The sequence below is a fragment of the Zootoca vivipara genome, chromosome 9 (assembly GCF_963506605.1).
Source record: "Zootoca vivipara chromosome 9, rZooViv1.1, whole genome shotgun sequence".
Lineage (NCBI taxonomy): Eukaryota > Metazoa > Chordata > Lepidosauria > Squamata > Lacertidae > Zootoca > Zootoca vivipara.
In genome coordinates this window covers 36850998-36869959 of record NC_083284.1, presented here as the reverse complement: position 1 = coordinate 36869959, position 18962 = coordinate 36850998, and the positions used below count along the sequence as shown (strand labels likewise).

The window sequence follows — 18962 nt, the reverse complement described above, 5'->3', positions numbered from 1 at the left end:
AAAACATTGGAGCTGGAAATGTAATAACTTCTCACACTGTGTATAACTTAATCACACTAAGTAGGTAAGCTAAGTGTCTGACCCCTTCACATGTAACTTCAGAGATATGGGAGTTGATCATCATCCTTTGGTGGTATGTTTGGTGGGTATTAGTGAAGGGTGCAGCTGAGTAGTAAACCTTGCAAAATATCCATAATTCAAACCGTGGCACCTTCAGATAAGGCTTGGAATGTCCCCTTTCAAAACCCTGGAGAGCCACGGCCAGTCAACATGGACAGTACTGAGTTAGATGGACCAGTGGACTGCCTTGTTATAAGGCAGCTTCCAATGTTCCAGTGATATAGTTCTGCAAAATCTGGAGAGCTACAATTTTCCCCACCCCCACCTTAGATAAAGTTCATTTGTTCTGATATCTGAGGACATCAGCTGGGGTGGAAAAGGGGGTATTCTTTTAAGAGGCTTCAAAGAAACACACTTGGGAAATGGTATAGTGAGATCTTTATGCCTCATGATCCAGATGTTTTGTTTTGATTTATTCAATTATAATCCCGTTCTTCACTGATAGTTCCAAGGCATATTACATATAATAATTTTTATTTATTCAATTTATAACCTGCCCTTCCTACCAGAGGAGCCCAGGGCAGTAAACACATCAATAGCAATACCATTAAAAACATTCCCCAAACAGTTATAGTCTTAAAACCATCACATTCCCTGTGTCAATAATTTTAGGGTTGCTAGCAACAGTTTGTTGTCTTTGTCCATGCAGTTTTCTTGGCAAAGATACTGGAGTGGCTTGCCAGTTCCTGCTCCAGGTGGATCACGTTTAGTCAAAACTCTCCACTATGACCTGCCCATCTTGGGTGGCCCTGCACTGCATAGCTCATAGCTTCTCTGAGTTATTCAAGCCCCTTCGCCACGACAAGGCAGTGATCCATGAAGGAGAGATCACTGGAAGGACAGATTCTGAAGCTGAGGCTCCAATTCTTTGGCCACCTCATGAGAAGAGAAGACTCCCTAGAAAAGACCCTGATGTTGGGAAAAATTGAGGGCACAAGGAGAAGGGGACGACAGAGGATGAGATGGTTGGACAGTGTTCTTGAAGCTACGAACACGAGTCTGACCAAACTGCGGGAGGCAGTGGAAGACAGGAGTGCCTGGCGTGCTCTGGTCCCTGGGGTCACAAAGAGTCGGACACGACTAAACAACTAAATAACAAGCAACAGTTTACTCATTAAATTCCTGGATAAACAGGATTGTTTTTAAATTCCTCCTGAAAGTCAACAATGAAGGAGAGGTATTCCCACAAAAGGGGAACCATCACCGAGAAGGCCCTGCCATGTGTCAATGTCAACCAGGCAGCCTCCAGTAACATAATCATTAATTAAAACACCAAAAATGATGTAAAGCTGGATCCCAACCAATGTTATATCAAAGCTTTCATCAAAACTAGAATGGAAACAGTAAAATCTAATACACAGCTAGCATATCCTTAACAAAAAACACAAATGAACTTCTTCGAAATGCTTGCACAGAGAGGCACGTCTTCAGTTGTCTATGGAATGGCATCAGCACTGATGCCAAATGTACCTCTAGTAGTAAGTCATTCCCTTGCATTCACTCCCTGTACCTCAACTGTGGGCGGAACCATCAAGAAAGCCCCTCATAGAGATTTTAAGGCCAGGGCAGGTTGATATCAGAGGAGGTGCTCCTTCACATCATTTAGGCCCAAGTCATCTAGGGCTTTATTAGTTAACATCAACACCCTAAATTTGACTCAGAAGCTGATTAAGAACCAGTGTGGTTCCTGGAAAACTAGCATTATAGGGGCCACCTCCTGATACCAGTTAGCATCCTGACTGCTGCATTCTGCACAAGTTTTAGCTTCCAAATTATCTCCAAGGGTTACTCCACACAGAGCCTGTTACAGCAATCCAGTCAGGATATTACTAGAGCATAGATAACTGTGGCTAGACTTTCCTGTCTTTCTGCATTCATTGCTTGTATTGACTTTCGACAAAGGACCTCAGGATGTGGCTATTCCCCCCTCCTCTCTCACACACAGTCAACCTCCTTTCTTTAATTACATTTTCTAAATAACATCTCATTTAGTTGGTTTTGAAAATTTCTAAATAGAAAATTCCTTTGCTTACAACAAATGACGTGTCAGAAGAAGTCTTTTTAAACACTTTTTAAAATTGTTGAATGCTCTAAAATGAGTTGTACACATAGCAAAATTGAAACACGAATTATCTAGCACTGTGTGTGGGATGCAGCTCTAATTCATACACTGCATGGAAAAGAAGCTGGCAGTCTTCACCCTACTGCACACATCTCCATAATAGCAGGGTATAAGGCATACAATTTCAAAGAACACCCACAATGAAAACTATATTTTCCAAAAGAGCCTTGTTTTGGAACAAGTTCAGTTAATTGACACCATGGGATTCTTCTTGAGGAAACACAGAGCATTAAACCTAGACATGTTCATGGAAAATGATAAAGTATCATCCTTATTCCTCATCTAGGTTCTTCTAACCTAGGACACTGGGCCCAAAACCAACAAAGGGCATAATGTATTTAGTGTAAAACAGACTGCCCAAATATTACTGCAGTGTTCCACAACTGAAAGCAAAAGCTAATAGTTATCTTGTTCAGAGCTACAGATCTCTATAGCACTTGGGTACATTCCATATTTTTCATCTTATTCCAACAAAAATGGAAAAGGAAATGAAGGATGCTGCAGTTCACATGTTCATCCGTTGTCAGGAATGCAAATCAGTGAAGCAAAAATGATCAGTATTCATTCACATCATCTCTCTCTCTCTCTCTCTCTCTCTCTCTCTCTCTCTCTCTCTCGTCTGCAAATGGTGTGTGATTCATGGCTTTTAAAAACATTGTTTTGACATTTCTTTTACATTGAGATGTATGTAAGTTATGAAAACGTTACGTAGCTTGTGTAAGTTGCATAACTTACATTAAATATCAGGGAGGAGAATGGCATAGTATTTGGCAGAAACTAAGCTACAGTGGAATGGAAACGGCGTTGATTGTGAAGAACAGAGATTGGGAAATCGCTGCCTTCCTCCACCCCTGTTCAGAAAACACCAAGCTGTATTTAATCCTTACAAAATGTCAACAACACATCCTTCTTTACCAAACTATCAGCATGATCCATTTCCTTCTCTTTTAAGTTCTAGTAACAGTGGTGCCACACCAGTGGGAGATATGGTTCATATGAAAGAAAAGAGAACATTCAAAACACTTTGTTCTGCTCCTCATCAGAGTTCTGAAAGGGAGAGGATAAAAAAAATGTTTTTCCTCTCCAATGCAGTGTTGGATAGAAGACTCTCATCCTACCTCTGCCCTGCAGTGGAGGCCAAAAGCATTGGAATCCGCTCTGCTGTAACTCTGCCTGTTTGCTTGAATATTTGAATGTAAGGGGAACATTTTTAAAAAATTTCTATTCAGGGCCACATTCTCTCAGGAGTAATTAGTCAGAGACTGCATGCAAGTGGTGAACAGGGGCCAAAGTCAATGGTGGGCAGGGGCACTGCAGTTTTGTTTTCTTTCAGTCACCCTCTTTTCTCTTTCTCTCTCTGCCACTCCCTTCCCCTCTGATTTCCCCTCCTAGCACCCTGCATGGGATCCAGGTTCCCTGACCCACATATTGGGGTCCTCAAATAAATGCATTTATGATCAGAAATTAGGGCAAGTATTTTCCATTTATAGGGCCGCCATTCAACCCACTTGTGTTGCTTTCAGTGGTTTAATCTTGCATAACTTCGTGCAAGATTGTGGCTACAAGGCAGTTCAGGCAAGGGTTCTCTTGCCAAGACACTCTTGTGATGTAAATCATAATATGGAAAGTGTTGGTGTCTAGATCTTCTTGTGAGGCAGAGAGAAGTACAGTAAAAATGTAGGAACAGCTCGGTTCACCTGTGTCTGACCTGAGCACATATCCCTTCAGATTCTACAAAGGCAAAAGGTTCTTAGCACCCTCTGCATTTGGTATACTAGAAATACCGGTAAACAGCTGAAGCAGCCACAAGAGCAAGTTAAGGAAAGCCAGATCTTGCAGAACAGGAATGAAGAACCTGTGGCCCTCAGGTTGATGAACTTCAACTCCCATCAGCCCCAGTAAGGACAGCCAATGACCAGGGGTCATCATCATCATCTTCATTTTTAAATCTACCGTATTACCCAGCCTTCACTAGCAGGTCCCAGGGTGGGTTACAACAGTTTAAAATTCATAATTAAAACTAGAACAGAGTGCAGTCACGATATTAGTGTGGGGCCCTGACACATCCCAGGTGTCAAAGGCCAGGTTGTTGTTTCTTTACAATCAAGAGGCACATACCGTATATTTTGTGAAATAAATAAAATAAAAATAAAAATGAGGATGTATGTCTTCCACATTTATTGAAAGCTGTCTAGTGAAGAAGCCAGACATACAAACTTGGCCTGCCATGGAGAATACTCTCTCCTGGGCCACCCCAATGAACCCCTGAGGGAGGTGGAAATGCCAAGAGGGCCACCTCTACTGATTACAATAGCTGGAGGGTCTGTAGGGAAGGAGATGGTATTTCAGATATTTGGGGTCTAAATCATTTAGGACTTTAAACACTAGCATGATTGCCTTGAATTGGACCTGAAAACAAACTGGCAGCCTATGCAGCTGTTGTATGAGAGTTGTAGAACCCCTTCACATAGAAATCATCTCTATAGTGATGATTTTGGTATATTAAATAGTGGAATCACTGCACAAAGAAAGGAATCAGCTTGGGATGCTGCCCCATTTCACAGCCAGTGCACAAGTATGTCTATAGACAAATATGTTGATGTTCTTACAAATGTTGTAATGTTCAATACCAGAGATGGAGGGGAAACTGCTGCATAAAGTGTGAAATGCACCTTATTTATCTCTTTATTTTCTTCATAGATACTTCATACAATCTATGAAAGCCTCAATAAGCAACAGAAACTGTTTGAAGTTTTTTGTTTTGGAAAGGAGTGCATACACAAACGCCAGCGCTTGTGAAGAAAGCAGTTGGCAGGCTTAAGAACTCAATATGCATAGCTGAAATACCTTTACGTATAACTGTAATATACTGTGATTGTGGCAAACTGTGAACTTTCAAAATTATTCCTAAAGGAATTATATAAGAATATTTTACTCCCTCCACCCTGCAACAAAAAATATATATGGAAACACTGAAGTATGTATAGTTGGTCTCGCTGAGGGATTTGGCTGCGGAAAGAAACAAAGAAGCAGATGTGGTTCGAGATTTAGGGAAACTTTCTATTAAAATTTAAGCCATTGTGACAAGCAAAAACAGTTCATAGCCTGGAGGGGAGCAGAAGGTGGCTGAGGTCAAGGAGTCTAGCTCATATATTCTTAAGAGCCTATCTTCAGTATCATTTCCCTGACATATGTTTTCTCTTTCACGGGGGTTCTTTCATTCTCTTCAGAGGCTTTGTGCTTTTATCATGTTGTTTTCATTAGATTTATTATTAAAACACTACTATCATTACTTAAACGGTTGATCTCAATACAATAGAACTTTGATACAATAGCTTTGTAAGTTTCAAAGGGACACATTTTGTTCCATACTCTGCTGCTCAAGCTGTCTAAAAGAAAAACACGGGAAGTTTGTCTTATAGCAGCCTTTTCCAACCTGGTGCCCTCCAGATGTTTTGGATTGCAACTCCCATAGCCATGCTGGCTGGGGCTGATGAGAATTGTAGTCCAGAACAGCTGGAAGGCACTAGATTGGTGAATACTGTCTTATCAGATCTGCAAAAGGACTATGTTATGGCTCTATACCCTCATATAATTAAGTTACCGAAACACTATATTATTATTACTGTATTATTATAATTAATTAAATGTGCATACCGCCCCTCGTCCAAAGATTACAGGGCAGTTCACAACATAAAAATACAAAATGAGAACAATATGTAATAAAACACAAGGAAACCAATAACCCCCCTCCCACAAACACATTTATAAGACAATAGAATGTTAATCTCTTAGTAGTCATTTAGACATTTCCTGAAAACTGTGTTATTCAGACAACGTGTCATGCTATGTGTGTCTACTCAGAAATAATGAAACATACTTCCAAGTTAAGTGTCCATAGGATTGCAACCTGAAATGATTTTGATATACAGTATTATGTGTGTTTTTTCCCTTGTGTTTTTTTTTTAAAAAAGTTTTATGATTTTATTGTTTTTATTTTTGATGTTAGTCACTTTGGTTGTTTCTTATGAGGCAAGTTAATACATACAGAAAATGGGACAGATTAATACTAGCTATGAAATATGTCAATATCTCTCACTGCCCAGAAAGACAGACCAACTGAATGTTTTTAAATAGGAAAGAAACATTCTCATTAGGTCATATGTAGTATGCGTTGCTACAAGATTTGAATTGTACATAGCTAGATAATCACAGAAGATGAGAACAGATTCCTCTTCAGTAATGTAATTTTCTATACCAAAGCTCATCACAAACTTAAATGCCATTTGTGTATAAAGCAGTGATGAAATAAGGTAAACCTGCACCTCAAATGAGCAAAACAAAAAGGAGAACAGCTTCTGGAGTTCAATGATGCAATACTTTTTATTTTAACTTGCTGCATTTAGGAGCAAAACACATTTCAGGAGGTGGAAAAGCTTGGAAGTTACTTAAAATCCAATCAATTCAAGAAGAAGGAGAACAGAGCATAGTTGCATCTTAACATGCACCGAAAGGCCAAGAAAGAGCCATCCTCCCAAGTAGCTGATGCAGTGAGAGCTCCCCCTTCTGTATTCAATGATGAGAATGGCTAGCCACATTAGGTGTCAGGAAACAAATATCTAAAGGATCAAAACTGTTTCCACAGAAATCAACTATAAAGAACCACATTCTTTAGTGGAATAACTTGTGACCTGGATTCAAATTATTTCACTGTAGTGATAATATTATGCACACAATTATGTGATAAAGAACAAATATTTAAATAGAAAGGTTTAAGTTATAAGTGTCAATGGAGCCGAGCATTTTATTATATGAAGCCTTATACTAACTAAATCATGCCTTTTCCCCTGGCTGGAAGCAGCCTTCTAAGCATTCAGGGACAGGGATTTCTCCAACCCTGCCACATGAGCTCCTTTGCTAACTGGCAGCACTGAAGACTGAACTCAGAACCGTAGACATACATACAGTCATACCTCAGTTTAAGTACACTTTGGTTTGAGTACTTTCAGTTTAAGTACTCCGCGGACCCGTCTGAAACGGATTAATCCACTTTCAATGGGAAAGTTCGCTTCAGGTTAAGTACGCTTCAGGTTAAGTATGGACTTCCAGAACCAATTACACTCATACTTCGGGTTAAGTACGCTTCAGGTTGAGTACTCCATGGACCCATCTGGAATGGATTAATCCACTTTCCATTACTTTCAATGGGAAAGTTCGCTTCAGGTTAAGTACGCTTCAGGTTAAGTACGGACTTCCAGAACCAATTGTGTACTTAAACCGAGGTACCACTTACAAAGCATATGCCCTACTACTGTAACTATATTTCTGTTGAGCCTATTGAATTAGCTTGCCAATATAGGTCTAAATGAATGAATCTTAAGCATAATGAATGTTCATTGGGTTGGAACTATGAAGAGAAAGAGGAGAGATGTTTTCTTAAGAGATCAATTAGCTAGCACTCTCCTTTTAAAATATTTGCATACTATTTTATCTTTTAAAATCAAAGGTGGCAAAAGTTGAAGCTGTAGAAAAAGTAATGTAGTAAGTATATCAAAAAGCAAATAGGCAGGCAATGGTAAATAAAAATAATTCTAACCTTTATTCCACTTTGAACAAGCTTGTGTATGTCCAGAAATGGCTCCTTGATTAAATCCCCTTCAGGTGTGAAAATCTTTACATATCCCTCTTTCTCCAGGATGAACAGGCGCTGTGATCCATCTCCACAATGTGTTGCTCCAACAGGCTGCCTCAGGCCACTTGCAACCTCATGGATGCAAAAGCAGTTGTGTTTATGCTTCCTTAAAAAAGTAATAAAACACCATTTTTGTTATACCTATAGATTACTGCCTCCCTATTTAAAATTTCTTGCAAGAAAAGCAATTTGCAAGAAATCAGAACATATGCTACAATAGGCAATGTCTTGCTCCTACTATTCACATGGTTAGCTGTATTCAGTAGGGCAAGCAAAGGCAATGTTTGGTATTGCATATTTCAATCTGAAGGTGAGGTAGCTTTCAATCTGGCAGGAAGTGACTGAGGGAGATGTGACAACATGCCTCAGCTCCTGGCTGCCCAATCCCTTGTAAGCCAAATTGCTCACTAATGGCCCAGGATAGCTATGGGAGCTAACAACAAGACTAAGGTCTCCTGATACCTGAGAATCTCTCTCAACAGTTGGACATAGATACTACTTACAGGTAGGTGACATCACTCCAGGTGAAGGGAGGAGGTAGAGGACAGCTACAAGTGGGGTGGTGGTGGTTGAATAGAGAGGCAGGGAGGGAGCATTCAGAGGTTTTGGTTGGAGATTTTGGCAGAAATTAACTAGAATTGGGGAGAGGAACTGCCACATGTTGAATGTGTGGCTTATTTGTATTTGTTGTGCGCTGCTTCTGTGTTCGCACACATAGGATTATGGTGCACACAATGGTAAGTGAAAAGTAATGGACAGATGCATAACTGACCCATAATCTTACTTAAATGCTACATGCGATTAATTTCTAAATGCCAACATATTCAAAATTAAATTAAAAACAGCACACTATTTGAAAAAGGACTAGGACTAACTTTTGGAATCGTTACAATTAACAGTACTTATAAACAGAACAAGGCCCAATAGCTTGTAGAGATAATATGTATAACAGAATGTATAATACACAACGTATTATTATTAAATTTTATGCATTATATAATACACTATATATTACAGGATAATATAATACACACCTACATAAATACTATTTACAGACCCCCCCCCCCGAATTGGAGGAATTAGGGGCAAATATACTTGTAACTGAATTTTAACCTTTTTTTAAAAAAAGCACGAAGAATTAACCCAAGGGGTCAATTGACCATCATGGGGTAGTATAGATGTTAGAATTAAAACTGACCTTGGAAAAAAGAAGAGAGAGACTGAAGCAAATTTATGAAAAATGAGACTGTCCTTTCAACTCCAAACTCATGCTGACCCTAATCTCTCTGTGTTCAAAACACAGGTTAAATTTCCCATTACCCTGGGATGAGTACTAAATACTGAACACATAAGAACCCTTCAGCCTGTGGGGGTGGGCGGATATTTGCTGCACTAAACTAAAATGATGGAAACCCATTTTTGGTCATAAGTGGATAATGTAGAAGAGGGGCAAAACAACAACCAGGAGTGGTTAACTGATAAGAAATCAGAGGGGAAAATCAAATTACCAACAATTAAATTTAGATAACATTTCAGATAACACATCTGCAATGTATTTGATCCAGAATGAAGTCAATGAATCATTAGTAAAGTACGTATTACACAAGAACTCAATACATTATAAAGAATGGACTGCTAACAACAGCAAGAGAAGGCAACATCTGGATGACACAGCTGGGAAGCATAACATAGACTGACTCAACTCAATGTCAACTACAAAGATTTGTCAGATTTTTTAGATTAAGCAGTATTTATCTTTATGAACCTGCTGATATCTTCTACTCTGCCATATTCGTCCATCTGGTCCAAATAGTTAGAAGCTGGTCCTCGAACTTGTTTTCTTGGAAAATCTGGAAAGCACAAGCCACCATCTTTTCTTGTATAATAGAAGCAAAAATCATCTGCTGTAGTTTGGAGGAAACCTTTAAAAGTGAAGGAAAAAATGTTTAGCTTATTAATGAATATTGATATTTTGTTCATAAATATACAAATAGCCTATAGACTAAAAAGGAGAATTTTTAAGACATGCCTCTCGTCTTGCAAAAGACTCTCTTTAATATGGACAAAAAAAACAAAAAAAATCTTATTGTGGCTTATTATCAGACAGTTCAGCAGTACAATGAATGATATTAAATACTTAAGAAATTAACAGAGAAATTAATGAATTGTATTTAAAGCTAATCATACTCAGAGTAGACCTACTGAAATTAATGGGTCCAAGTTAGTCATGTCTATTAATTACAATGGGTCAACTCTGTGTATCAATAATCCAATGTTTCCATTTTAGGAATTACACCGATCAAAGAATCTATAAATAGAAACTTTAAAATATTATTGCATGCAAACATCTTATATACCATTGTTGTGTTTTATTAAAAAAGAATGTAATATTGATTTTCATTTGTATTTTAATTCTGCTACCTATTTTACAAATGATTGTTGAAAAAGGCCCATCAATGTAAAAACCAAGGACAAACAGCAATAGAATTTATGGTACATTAAAACATCATGGCATATTAATGCCTTAGCAATTCTTAAAGTCACTTAGATAACACCAATGAAGACAATAGAGCCATTCACAGCAGTCATTAAAATCGATAACTATTGCTCTATGAAATAACATTCTCTTGTAAACACTTGCCATTTCTCCACTAGCTCCACCTTTAAATTCCAAGACACTCCACCCGTAGAAGCAGAGCAGTTGGGCAGCCACAAAAATTACCGACTCTGGTCTAGTCACTATCTCATAGCCTAACAGTGCAATCCTAACCATGCCTGTAAGAAGTAAATCCTACTGAATTCGGTGGGATCTACCTCACTTTATTTTGAGGATAAAAGAGAGGGCAAGTACGCTACCCTAAAAACTTTGGTGGTAAAGTGGGTAAAATGTATTTTTTTTAAAAAAATAACCTGCTAGACATTTAGCTGAAAGCATTTAATATGCATGGGTTTGTGTCAAACATTTGTTACAAGTTTATTTTTCTTGATTGGTGACTGCATATTTGCAGTGAAACACCATCTCATGAGTAAATAGATCAAGAAAGAATCTGATTAGAAGACATGCCAAAAACTCATAATTAGAGTCAACAATGAATAAACCACACCACAGTGCTAATGTATTTACAAACATAATTTACAGAAACAATTAATGGCAGGATATCTGATATCAAAACAACAATAAGGCACAGTCAGTGTGGTCTCATAACACAACTGCCTGCCTGAGATGGAGTTATACTTCTACTCAGTTTGCTGGATGACAACTTTATATGGATGCATTATGTTTCACCTTTTCGGCCCATCTATGGTTTCTCATTTGCCATTCCTAGGGATCTAATCCAGATGAAATTTCATTTTACCCAATACCTAGCTCAGTCCCCCTGCACAACTCATATTTCCATCTACCTGTGTGGAAATCGTTTGCCCCTTAATATTCTCCTCTCTTAATCTCCATTTCATTATGAACATGTACTTCTGAACTGTATCTATATGGCCAATGAATTCTGTGTTTGAGGTGCTCCATCTTCAGCAGCAGGTCACATCCTCCCCATACACATAAAATATATGGATTTCCCTCATGAATACTTGCAACTGTACTTTGTTAATGGTGCTGGGAATTGTAGTTCTGAAACTACAGTTCCCAGGATTCTTAGTGGGAAGCCATGTGCTTTGCATATATGGTGTGGATGTGTCCTCACAGACAGAAATTGAGGTGAATTGTCCACCTCCTGCTTATACACCTGTTTTTCTATAGATTTCCCTTGTCAATCTCAGGGTCCATCCAGTGTCACAGGAAGTCACAAAGTCCCTTAGGCAGTATGGCACAGTGATGACAGTGTTAGACTAGGACCTGGGCAAAACCAGGGTTGAAATCCCCTGGGGTGACTTTGGGCCAGTCAATATTTCATAGCCTAACTTCCCTCACAGGGTTGTCGTGAGATAAAAATGGAGCTGGGAACTATGTATGACACCTTGAGCTTCTTGGAGGAAAGTTGGCATAAAAATACAATAATAAAAAAAGCAAAGCCTACTGCCTTTTCAAGATATTGACTCCCTCATTCTTAGATTTCTGCTTCTCCCACTCTTTCTGCTCACAATCCCTCTAGCATCACAAAACAGATAAGCCAAGCACAGACAAAGACTCTTCCTAGTACCCTACCCTGTTCCACTGTTACATTAAGGAAGTTCATCCAGTATGCTAGAGACTTCACCAAGACACCACTTCCAGCACTAAAGTCCCCTAGTGCTTGATAGATAAGGATGCTTAGGCTTAACTCACTGATACGGATATCCAAATACTTGAGGTACTTCATCACAGATAGAACCATGAAAATGTGATACACACAAAGTCCAGGGCACCCTGTCTGGAAGGTGGCCATGTTTATGCTTCTTATCTCAGAGGCCCAATACAACATCTATTCTTCTTCATAAGAAAAACAAACATGATAATAGACAGCAAACCAAGCCACAGCTCTGAGGAATCATGGGGATTTGGATACACTAAAACCAGTCTTGAAATGAAATTGACAGAGGGTGTCCGCTAGTGTAAGGATTTTGAACAATGCAGTTGAACTTCTGCTCCCTCTCCTCTCCTGGTATGCTCCCTAAATCTGCTATGGGTTTACCCATAACCCCCTAGAGCAGATCTGGGGAGGGCACGGGGTACATGGGGAAAGGAGTGGAAAGGAAGTTTATTGTGCAAACAGAAATACTAGAAAAAGTACTTTGTTATGCACCACTCAGAGTTTCCATAGGCATTCAGGAATGTATCTCCAATTGCAGAATGCAAGTAGTACTCTGCAGTACTAAGGTAAGCTTATAATTGAACTGTGATGATCTCCATCTCCTCTCACTGGATTCTTAACTTTTTCTACTGCCATTGGACAGTGATGCATTCCCAACTTGTCAACAACTTTTATTTTTATCCATATTTTCTAGCTCAACTAGAAAAGAAGGGTTTAAATGTGTATTGCTTATGCATTTGGAACATGTAGTGAAGAGGGGGGCACCTGCGGGTATAGGGAATATAAGAACAAGCTATATTCCCTTGATTCACCCAGGTTTAAAAAAAATGCCTGCATTTAAAAATGGGAATATTAATATAACTTTATAGGTAACAAAAACAAATATACAAAATAAAATGGCATTCCAACCCCTCTTCCAAGTAATTTTCCACTGAAAATTGAATCTGAACCTGAGTTCCAATGACTTAAAAAAAACTTTTCTGGTGATATGCATTTTTATGACAAATATTTGTTTGTGACTGCTAGGATCAGTTGTGGGGGGCTTTGATCCTTTGCACTCTAATTAAGTGTCCTTTATAGGCCTATTTATACCTGGTTAATGTTTCTAAGTTATTCTCAAAGCCTGCCATGATTTTGTGACATTTTGGTTGCTCCTGTTGCCCAATTATGAAGTTTGGATTTTCTTCTTCTCATGGGCCAACACAGCTACATTTGCTTTTTGAGATATAACAGGCTGTTGTAGAATTTCCTTTTGTTTCCCATTCTCAAGAAAGCAATAAATGTCAGCTGAATAAAGCCAGGTACTAAAAAATTTCTTTATGCATATTTACAGTATTATGGATTCAGCTGTTAGGAAGCAACACCAAAGAGTCCTATGGCACCTTAAAGGTGAACAGGCATAAGCTTTTGCTCACTAGAGATTTTAGGTTGCAATCCTAACCTTACATGGGAAAAAAGCCCCAGGAATTCATTGGACTTACTTGTGGTTAGGTTTGCTGCCTTAAGGAAATGGAAGTTTATGCCATAATAAATTTGTTATTCTTGTTGTTTTTGCTGAAGAAGACTACTCCTCTGGCAATTGTTACAGATCTTAGAAAGAGATGCAAAGATCAAATAAATGGAAATCTATATGTGTTTCCTGTTAATAATCGTTCCCCTCCCCACTTTTAATATCACAGAACTATAGAATTGAGCCATCAGTTATTTGTCCCAGAAACAGAAACCAAACCTCAGCACACCACTTTCAGGAAACATTGAATGATCACTCTGCCAAACAAATCAGTTAACTTGGTTGGACATGGGTGTATTTATTTATTTATTTATTGTCCTTGTGGACCACTTTCAGAACAAGTCTTTATAATGATTATTAGCATCTGATTGATGTAGGAACAATCCTACTCTAGCTGATGCTACAGCATGTAAGCCATTTCCTCCAAAGCCCAGTGCTTAAAAGTTATGTTTTCATCTGGTTATCTTTCAAGGCAACCTGGGTGGTCACAAAAAGCACTTGACATCTTGATGCACTTCAGCAGTTTTACATATACACAAGCTCTGTAGGAAAATAAATTTGTCATTCGTCACCACATATGTTGATCTAGGGAGTGAGGCTCTCTCGACTCCAGCTCCTGTGCAGCTCAGATCGCTCTCTCTCCACTTCCTTTAGCATTTAGCATCTTATTCTTTTCATAGCGTGAAAGAAAATTTTCCTCAAAAACAATAACTTTTGTACACACACACAATGTTAAAGTTTTGCAGGATGTGCTTCTCATATGTGATAATTATTATTTTTATTTAAATAGTATTAAAATAAATAAAAATAAAAATAAATTCTTTTTAGTGGCCTCCAGCATGAGCCAAACATTTAATCTAATCTGTTATCACTGCTCAGCAGGCAGTCTTGGCAACTCTGATCTATTCTGCTTTGCTTTGGGGAATGCAATAAAGAGCAAAAAACAGCTGGTTTAGGAAAGTCTTAGAAACGTCTCTGTAGTTTACAAAGACAATAATAATATTTTCATATTTGAATGAGTTTAGATACATGTTAAACCACACCAAAGGGGAAAATCAAGCCTTTTCAAAATGTTTTCTCAAGTCAAAGAACACTACAAAAATGTCCTGCATCCCTGAGAGTTAAAAGAAATCAAGAACACTGTACATAAATATTCTTTTGAAAAGCCTTTTTTCCACAAGTGCTTCACATTAGCCTGCACCTTGTTTTAACTCTTATTATTTATGCAGCTTTTTAAGAAAGCTGCACAAATTTCATAAATAATTATTATGCAACTTAATATGTGATAGAGTCGCACCTGCTAATTTCTTCTACTCTTCACATTACAGTGATTGCATTCAGATGAAATACCAAAGCATGGTTTGGCTATACATAGATGGGCAGAGCTAAGGAGAGTCAAGAATCAAGCCTGAGCTATCCTGCCTCATGTGCTAAGGATTTTAAAGTTGATTTCCTGTTTGTCAACAAACCATAGTTTCCCATTGTGTCCAAGTGCAGTGTACTATGGTTTGCTCCAATGACAGTTTGCTCTTAAACCAAGATCCCAAACCACAGTTTGATCCTAGTTTAAGAGCAAACTATGATTTGAGCAAAATATATTCATTGCTTTTGGATCTAAGAGGAAGTCACTTTAGAATCCTCAGAGGAAGGATGGACACAGTTCTACACAGTTCTGTTTGTGCACATTAATGCCAAACCATGGCATTAAGAGTATTACTACCTCAGCTTTCTTATACAACAACACAATTTACACTTTTAAGGTAAAAATGGAAAGAGATAATGCAAGGAAAAACAGCTTTGCAATTATATAGTCACAAAGGTATCAAAAGGTGATACAATATCAGAGACATAGTTCATTTTGTGGATAGAGATAGACAGAAACATTTTAAAAAGCTACAAGTAGTGTCTGTGGTCCAGGCAAATTAATTCTCATAAATTTAAATGGCAGGCATTTAAGCTCACTGTGGAACAATCACAGGGGGAATTAAAAGTGTCTATCTTTGCCTGCACTGTGCTCATAATCCTTTGCTAGGGGACAGTAGCACATATGCAAAGTAAGAAAAAAAGTAGAATAATTTATGATAATTAGGTTAAAGTTGGAGCAGCTGGAGGATAAGACATCCCCTGCAAAACATTTTGATAGTACACAGAAATGTGATAGTAGACTACAGGGACAATCCAGAGAAAGCTGAGTGTTCCTAAAACCCATTGCTGTCAAAGGACTTAAGCACAATGTAAATTTATCTGGATTGTGTCCCATGTATGGTCACCATAGATCTCATGGCCTAGATTCTCTTCTCTATTACATAATACATTAAGAATAACATTTACTATGCTGTGGTCTCGTGTGTTTATCAAACGCCACTATTTTGCCCAATGTGTTTAGCAACACCATGGAACTGGTCCAAATCCTACAAATATGTTGAAGGTTTGCTTTAGTCCTCTAGATATGTTTAACTTATATTACTACAAAATCAGCTTTCTTAAAAGGACAACAAACTTTTTTAAAAATGAAGTTGTCTTCTGAGTCCATATTTGTATTTCAAAATTTCAAGTGAACATTCCTTGTCTTTCTGAGGCATCAGGCATTTGGGGGCTCCTCGCTGATGATTTAACACCCACTATTCCACCTGAGGCTGCCTGTGACCTCTGATATGGCCCTTTTAGCACAGTGCTTCAAAGAGGACAGGACATCAACTTCCTTTATTGCAACCTGGCACTTTTCTGTTTCTTTACTTGCCTTTCCTTTGATCCTCTATTTGGACTGAGGGGTTTTCCCTGGTCTTCCATTTCTCCCTATGGCTGGGATTACTTTCCTCTGTGACTTCGTTTGAAACATTCCTAAAAACCCAACTTTTTTTCTTGGTCTTCCTCCCTTACTGCTTTCCTAGGTGTTTTTGTTTGTTTGTTAGTTTACATTTTTAAAGTGGGATAATAATATTAAACTCACACCAACAATTTCTCCCATATACCATTTCCATATTTTGAATATTTTTTCTATGTCCCCTTCCCCAATGTCTTGTCAATATTTAAGCTGAATGTCTTTGGGCAGCTTTCAATTGCAACTAAATGCTTAGTTTATTTTAATTGCTATGCAAAATAATAAATATTGTGATGATGATGATAACTCCAATTTGAATCCAAATTATAGGGTTGAATTGAAAGAACCATGAATAAAAAAACAAAAAAACCCACTAATGCTGTTTTGTAAACTGTGCTGTAGTTGGTTAGGTTCGATAGCAGTTCCCATTCTTCTGCTTGTGCACAAGAATATAGGAATATGTCTTATAATGAGTCAGATCTCTGGCCCATTCAGCTCAGTAGGGTCTGCACTAAGTAGTGACAGCTCTTCAGGGTTTCAGCCCTACCAGGAGATGCCAGAGATTGAACCTGGGACCTTTTGCATGCAAAACATTAAGCGGTGGCCCTTTTATAGTATTTGCAGAAGCAGGAGAACAGTTTCAGATTTAGTTCCACTTTTCTGACATGCAACACTCCAGCGAAAAGTATAAAACAGACCTCTTCTCCATGAGAGATCCTCAGAAGAGAAATAATAATGCACATTCTGAGGCTATTCATTTGCTCACAGGTGTGATGCTTCAAGCCAGAAGCAAGTTGTCAGGTGTTGGTCTCTGCCTTCTCTGGGAACACCCACTGGGAGCTCTCCCAGGTCCTGCAGAGCCTGTGCTCAATCCTGATTTACTAGAGTTTGCACTCTGGACTTGACTAGATCCTGTTGCCTTGAGACTAAGCAATTGGATAAAGGGCAGTGCCCAGGAGTTATGGCTTAGTGTCCCATGGGGAGAACAGGACAAACTGTACACTATGCCAAGTTAACATAATGAATTTTAAGAAAAGAAACACTTTACTGTAGATGATCTGATTATCTAGATCAAATTGTAAGACCCCCTGAGCAGTATTTTCCGAATAAAACAAATTAGGATACACATAGGATGCTTTGCACAATGTGTTAGCAATAAAAGGTATACACAATTATAATAAGTTACTATTTACAATGTTGATTTACCTGGTATGTGACCTCTGCAAGTGTAATAGAATTCTTTACAATAATCCTTGCACAGGAAAGGAAGGACTAGTTCTCTTCCCAATGCCTCCTTCTCAGTTGAGTGGAACAGATTCTGAGCATTCGGCGAACAGTGTGCACATTTGATTTCCTGCAGCATCTTCACACATTCTGTGTTGTTGGTAACAGAAAAGATCTGCAAGCCACAAACCAGAGACATATAAGCTTTCCCACCTTCTGCAAAAAGGCCTGTGAACTAATGCAAATATTTGATGCCAATTTAAGCAGGGCAGTTATACAGGAATACATGTAAAAGCAGCAATGTCACAGGCAAACACACATAAGTCTAAGCAACTGAGCACCCATAATTCACCAGTATTTTTAGCATGAGACTGTGCAGTTTTTCTGCATCCCTGAAAGCCAATCGGTTTAGTCAAAAGCCAACTCATTGCCAGCTCTAGAATGGGATAGCTTAATTATCACTGGCCACATATCATCTTATGAAGTTGATCTACAGCACAGTAGAAACCACATTCATCAACAAAAATATGAGTATTTTTGCTTTTAATATTTGGAACACTATCTGAATGAATGCACAATGTATAATGAACAGTCACTGAAACTTGTCATAATTAAATTCATAGTTGAATAGAAATAGAGAACCTCAGGCTTAATGACTAAACCTTCCCTTTTGCCAGCAACACATCCATAGAACTGGCCACATCCTGCTTTGGTTTTCATTCCAATCTGATCAACGTGGGGATACTAAACAGAGAAGCTGATAAAGGTGGTGGTAGTAGCTGGCTACTGCGTTTCTGGTAGGTACAACAGCTATTGGTTTATATGGTTTATATTAGTTATAGGTAGGTAGCCATGTTGGTCTGACGCAGTCAAAAAACAAATAAAAAATCCTTCCAGTAGCACCTTAGAGACCAACTAAGTTTGTCATAGGTATGAGTTTTTGTGTGCATGCACGATGGGTATCTGAAGAAGTGTGCATGCACACGAAAGCTCATACCTATGACAAACTTAGTTGGTCTCTAAGGTGCTACTGGAAGGATTTTTTACGGCATATATTGTTTGGCATAGTGATGTCACCAAATATCATATTTCCTGTCAGTATGAAACTTGGGGTCTCATAATGCTTCAAATATGGAAACATAATTTTTCTCCAGTTTGGTTTTCAATACCAACTGGTGAACAATTTAGTTTATTTTCACCTTTCCATGGTCATCTAAATCCTCTCTCCCAGT

General features: G+C 38.4%; 1 protein-coding gene across 1 annotated transcript in view; it reads right to left on the bottom strand.

Annotated features, from left to right (window-relative positions):
* The window catches only part of HHIP (hedgehog interacting protein), a 70017-nt gene that overhangs the window by 39712 nt on the left and 11343 nt on the right, over positions 1–18962 (bottom strand). The window contains exons 2-4 of the mRNA XM_035112464.2: positions 17713–17905; positions 9700–9856; positions 7839–8040 (exon numbers count right to left, since the gene is read on the bottom strand). Coding sequence (XP_034968355.2) covers positions 7839–8040; positions 9700–9856; positions 17713–17905 — 552 coding nt within the window. The remainder of the gene's footprint in view (positions 1–7838; positions 8041–9699; positions 9857–17712; positions 17906–18962) is intronic.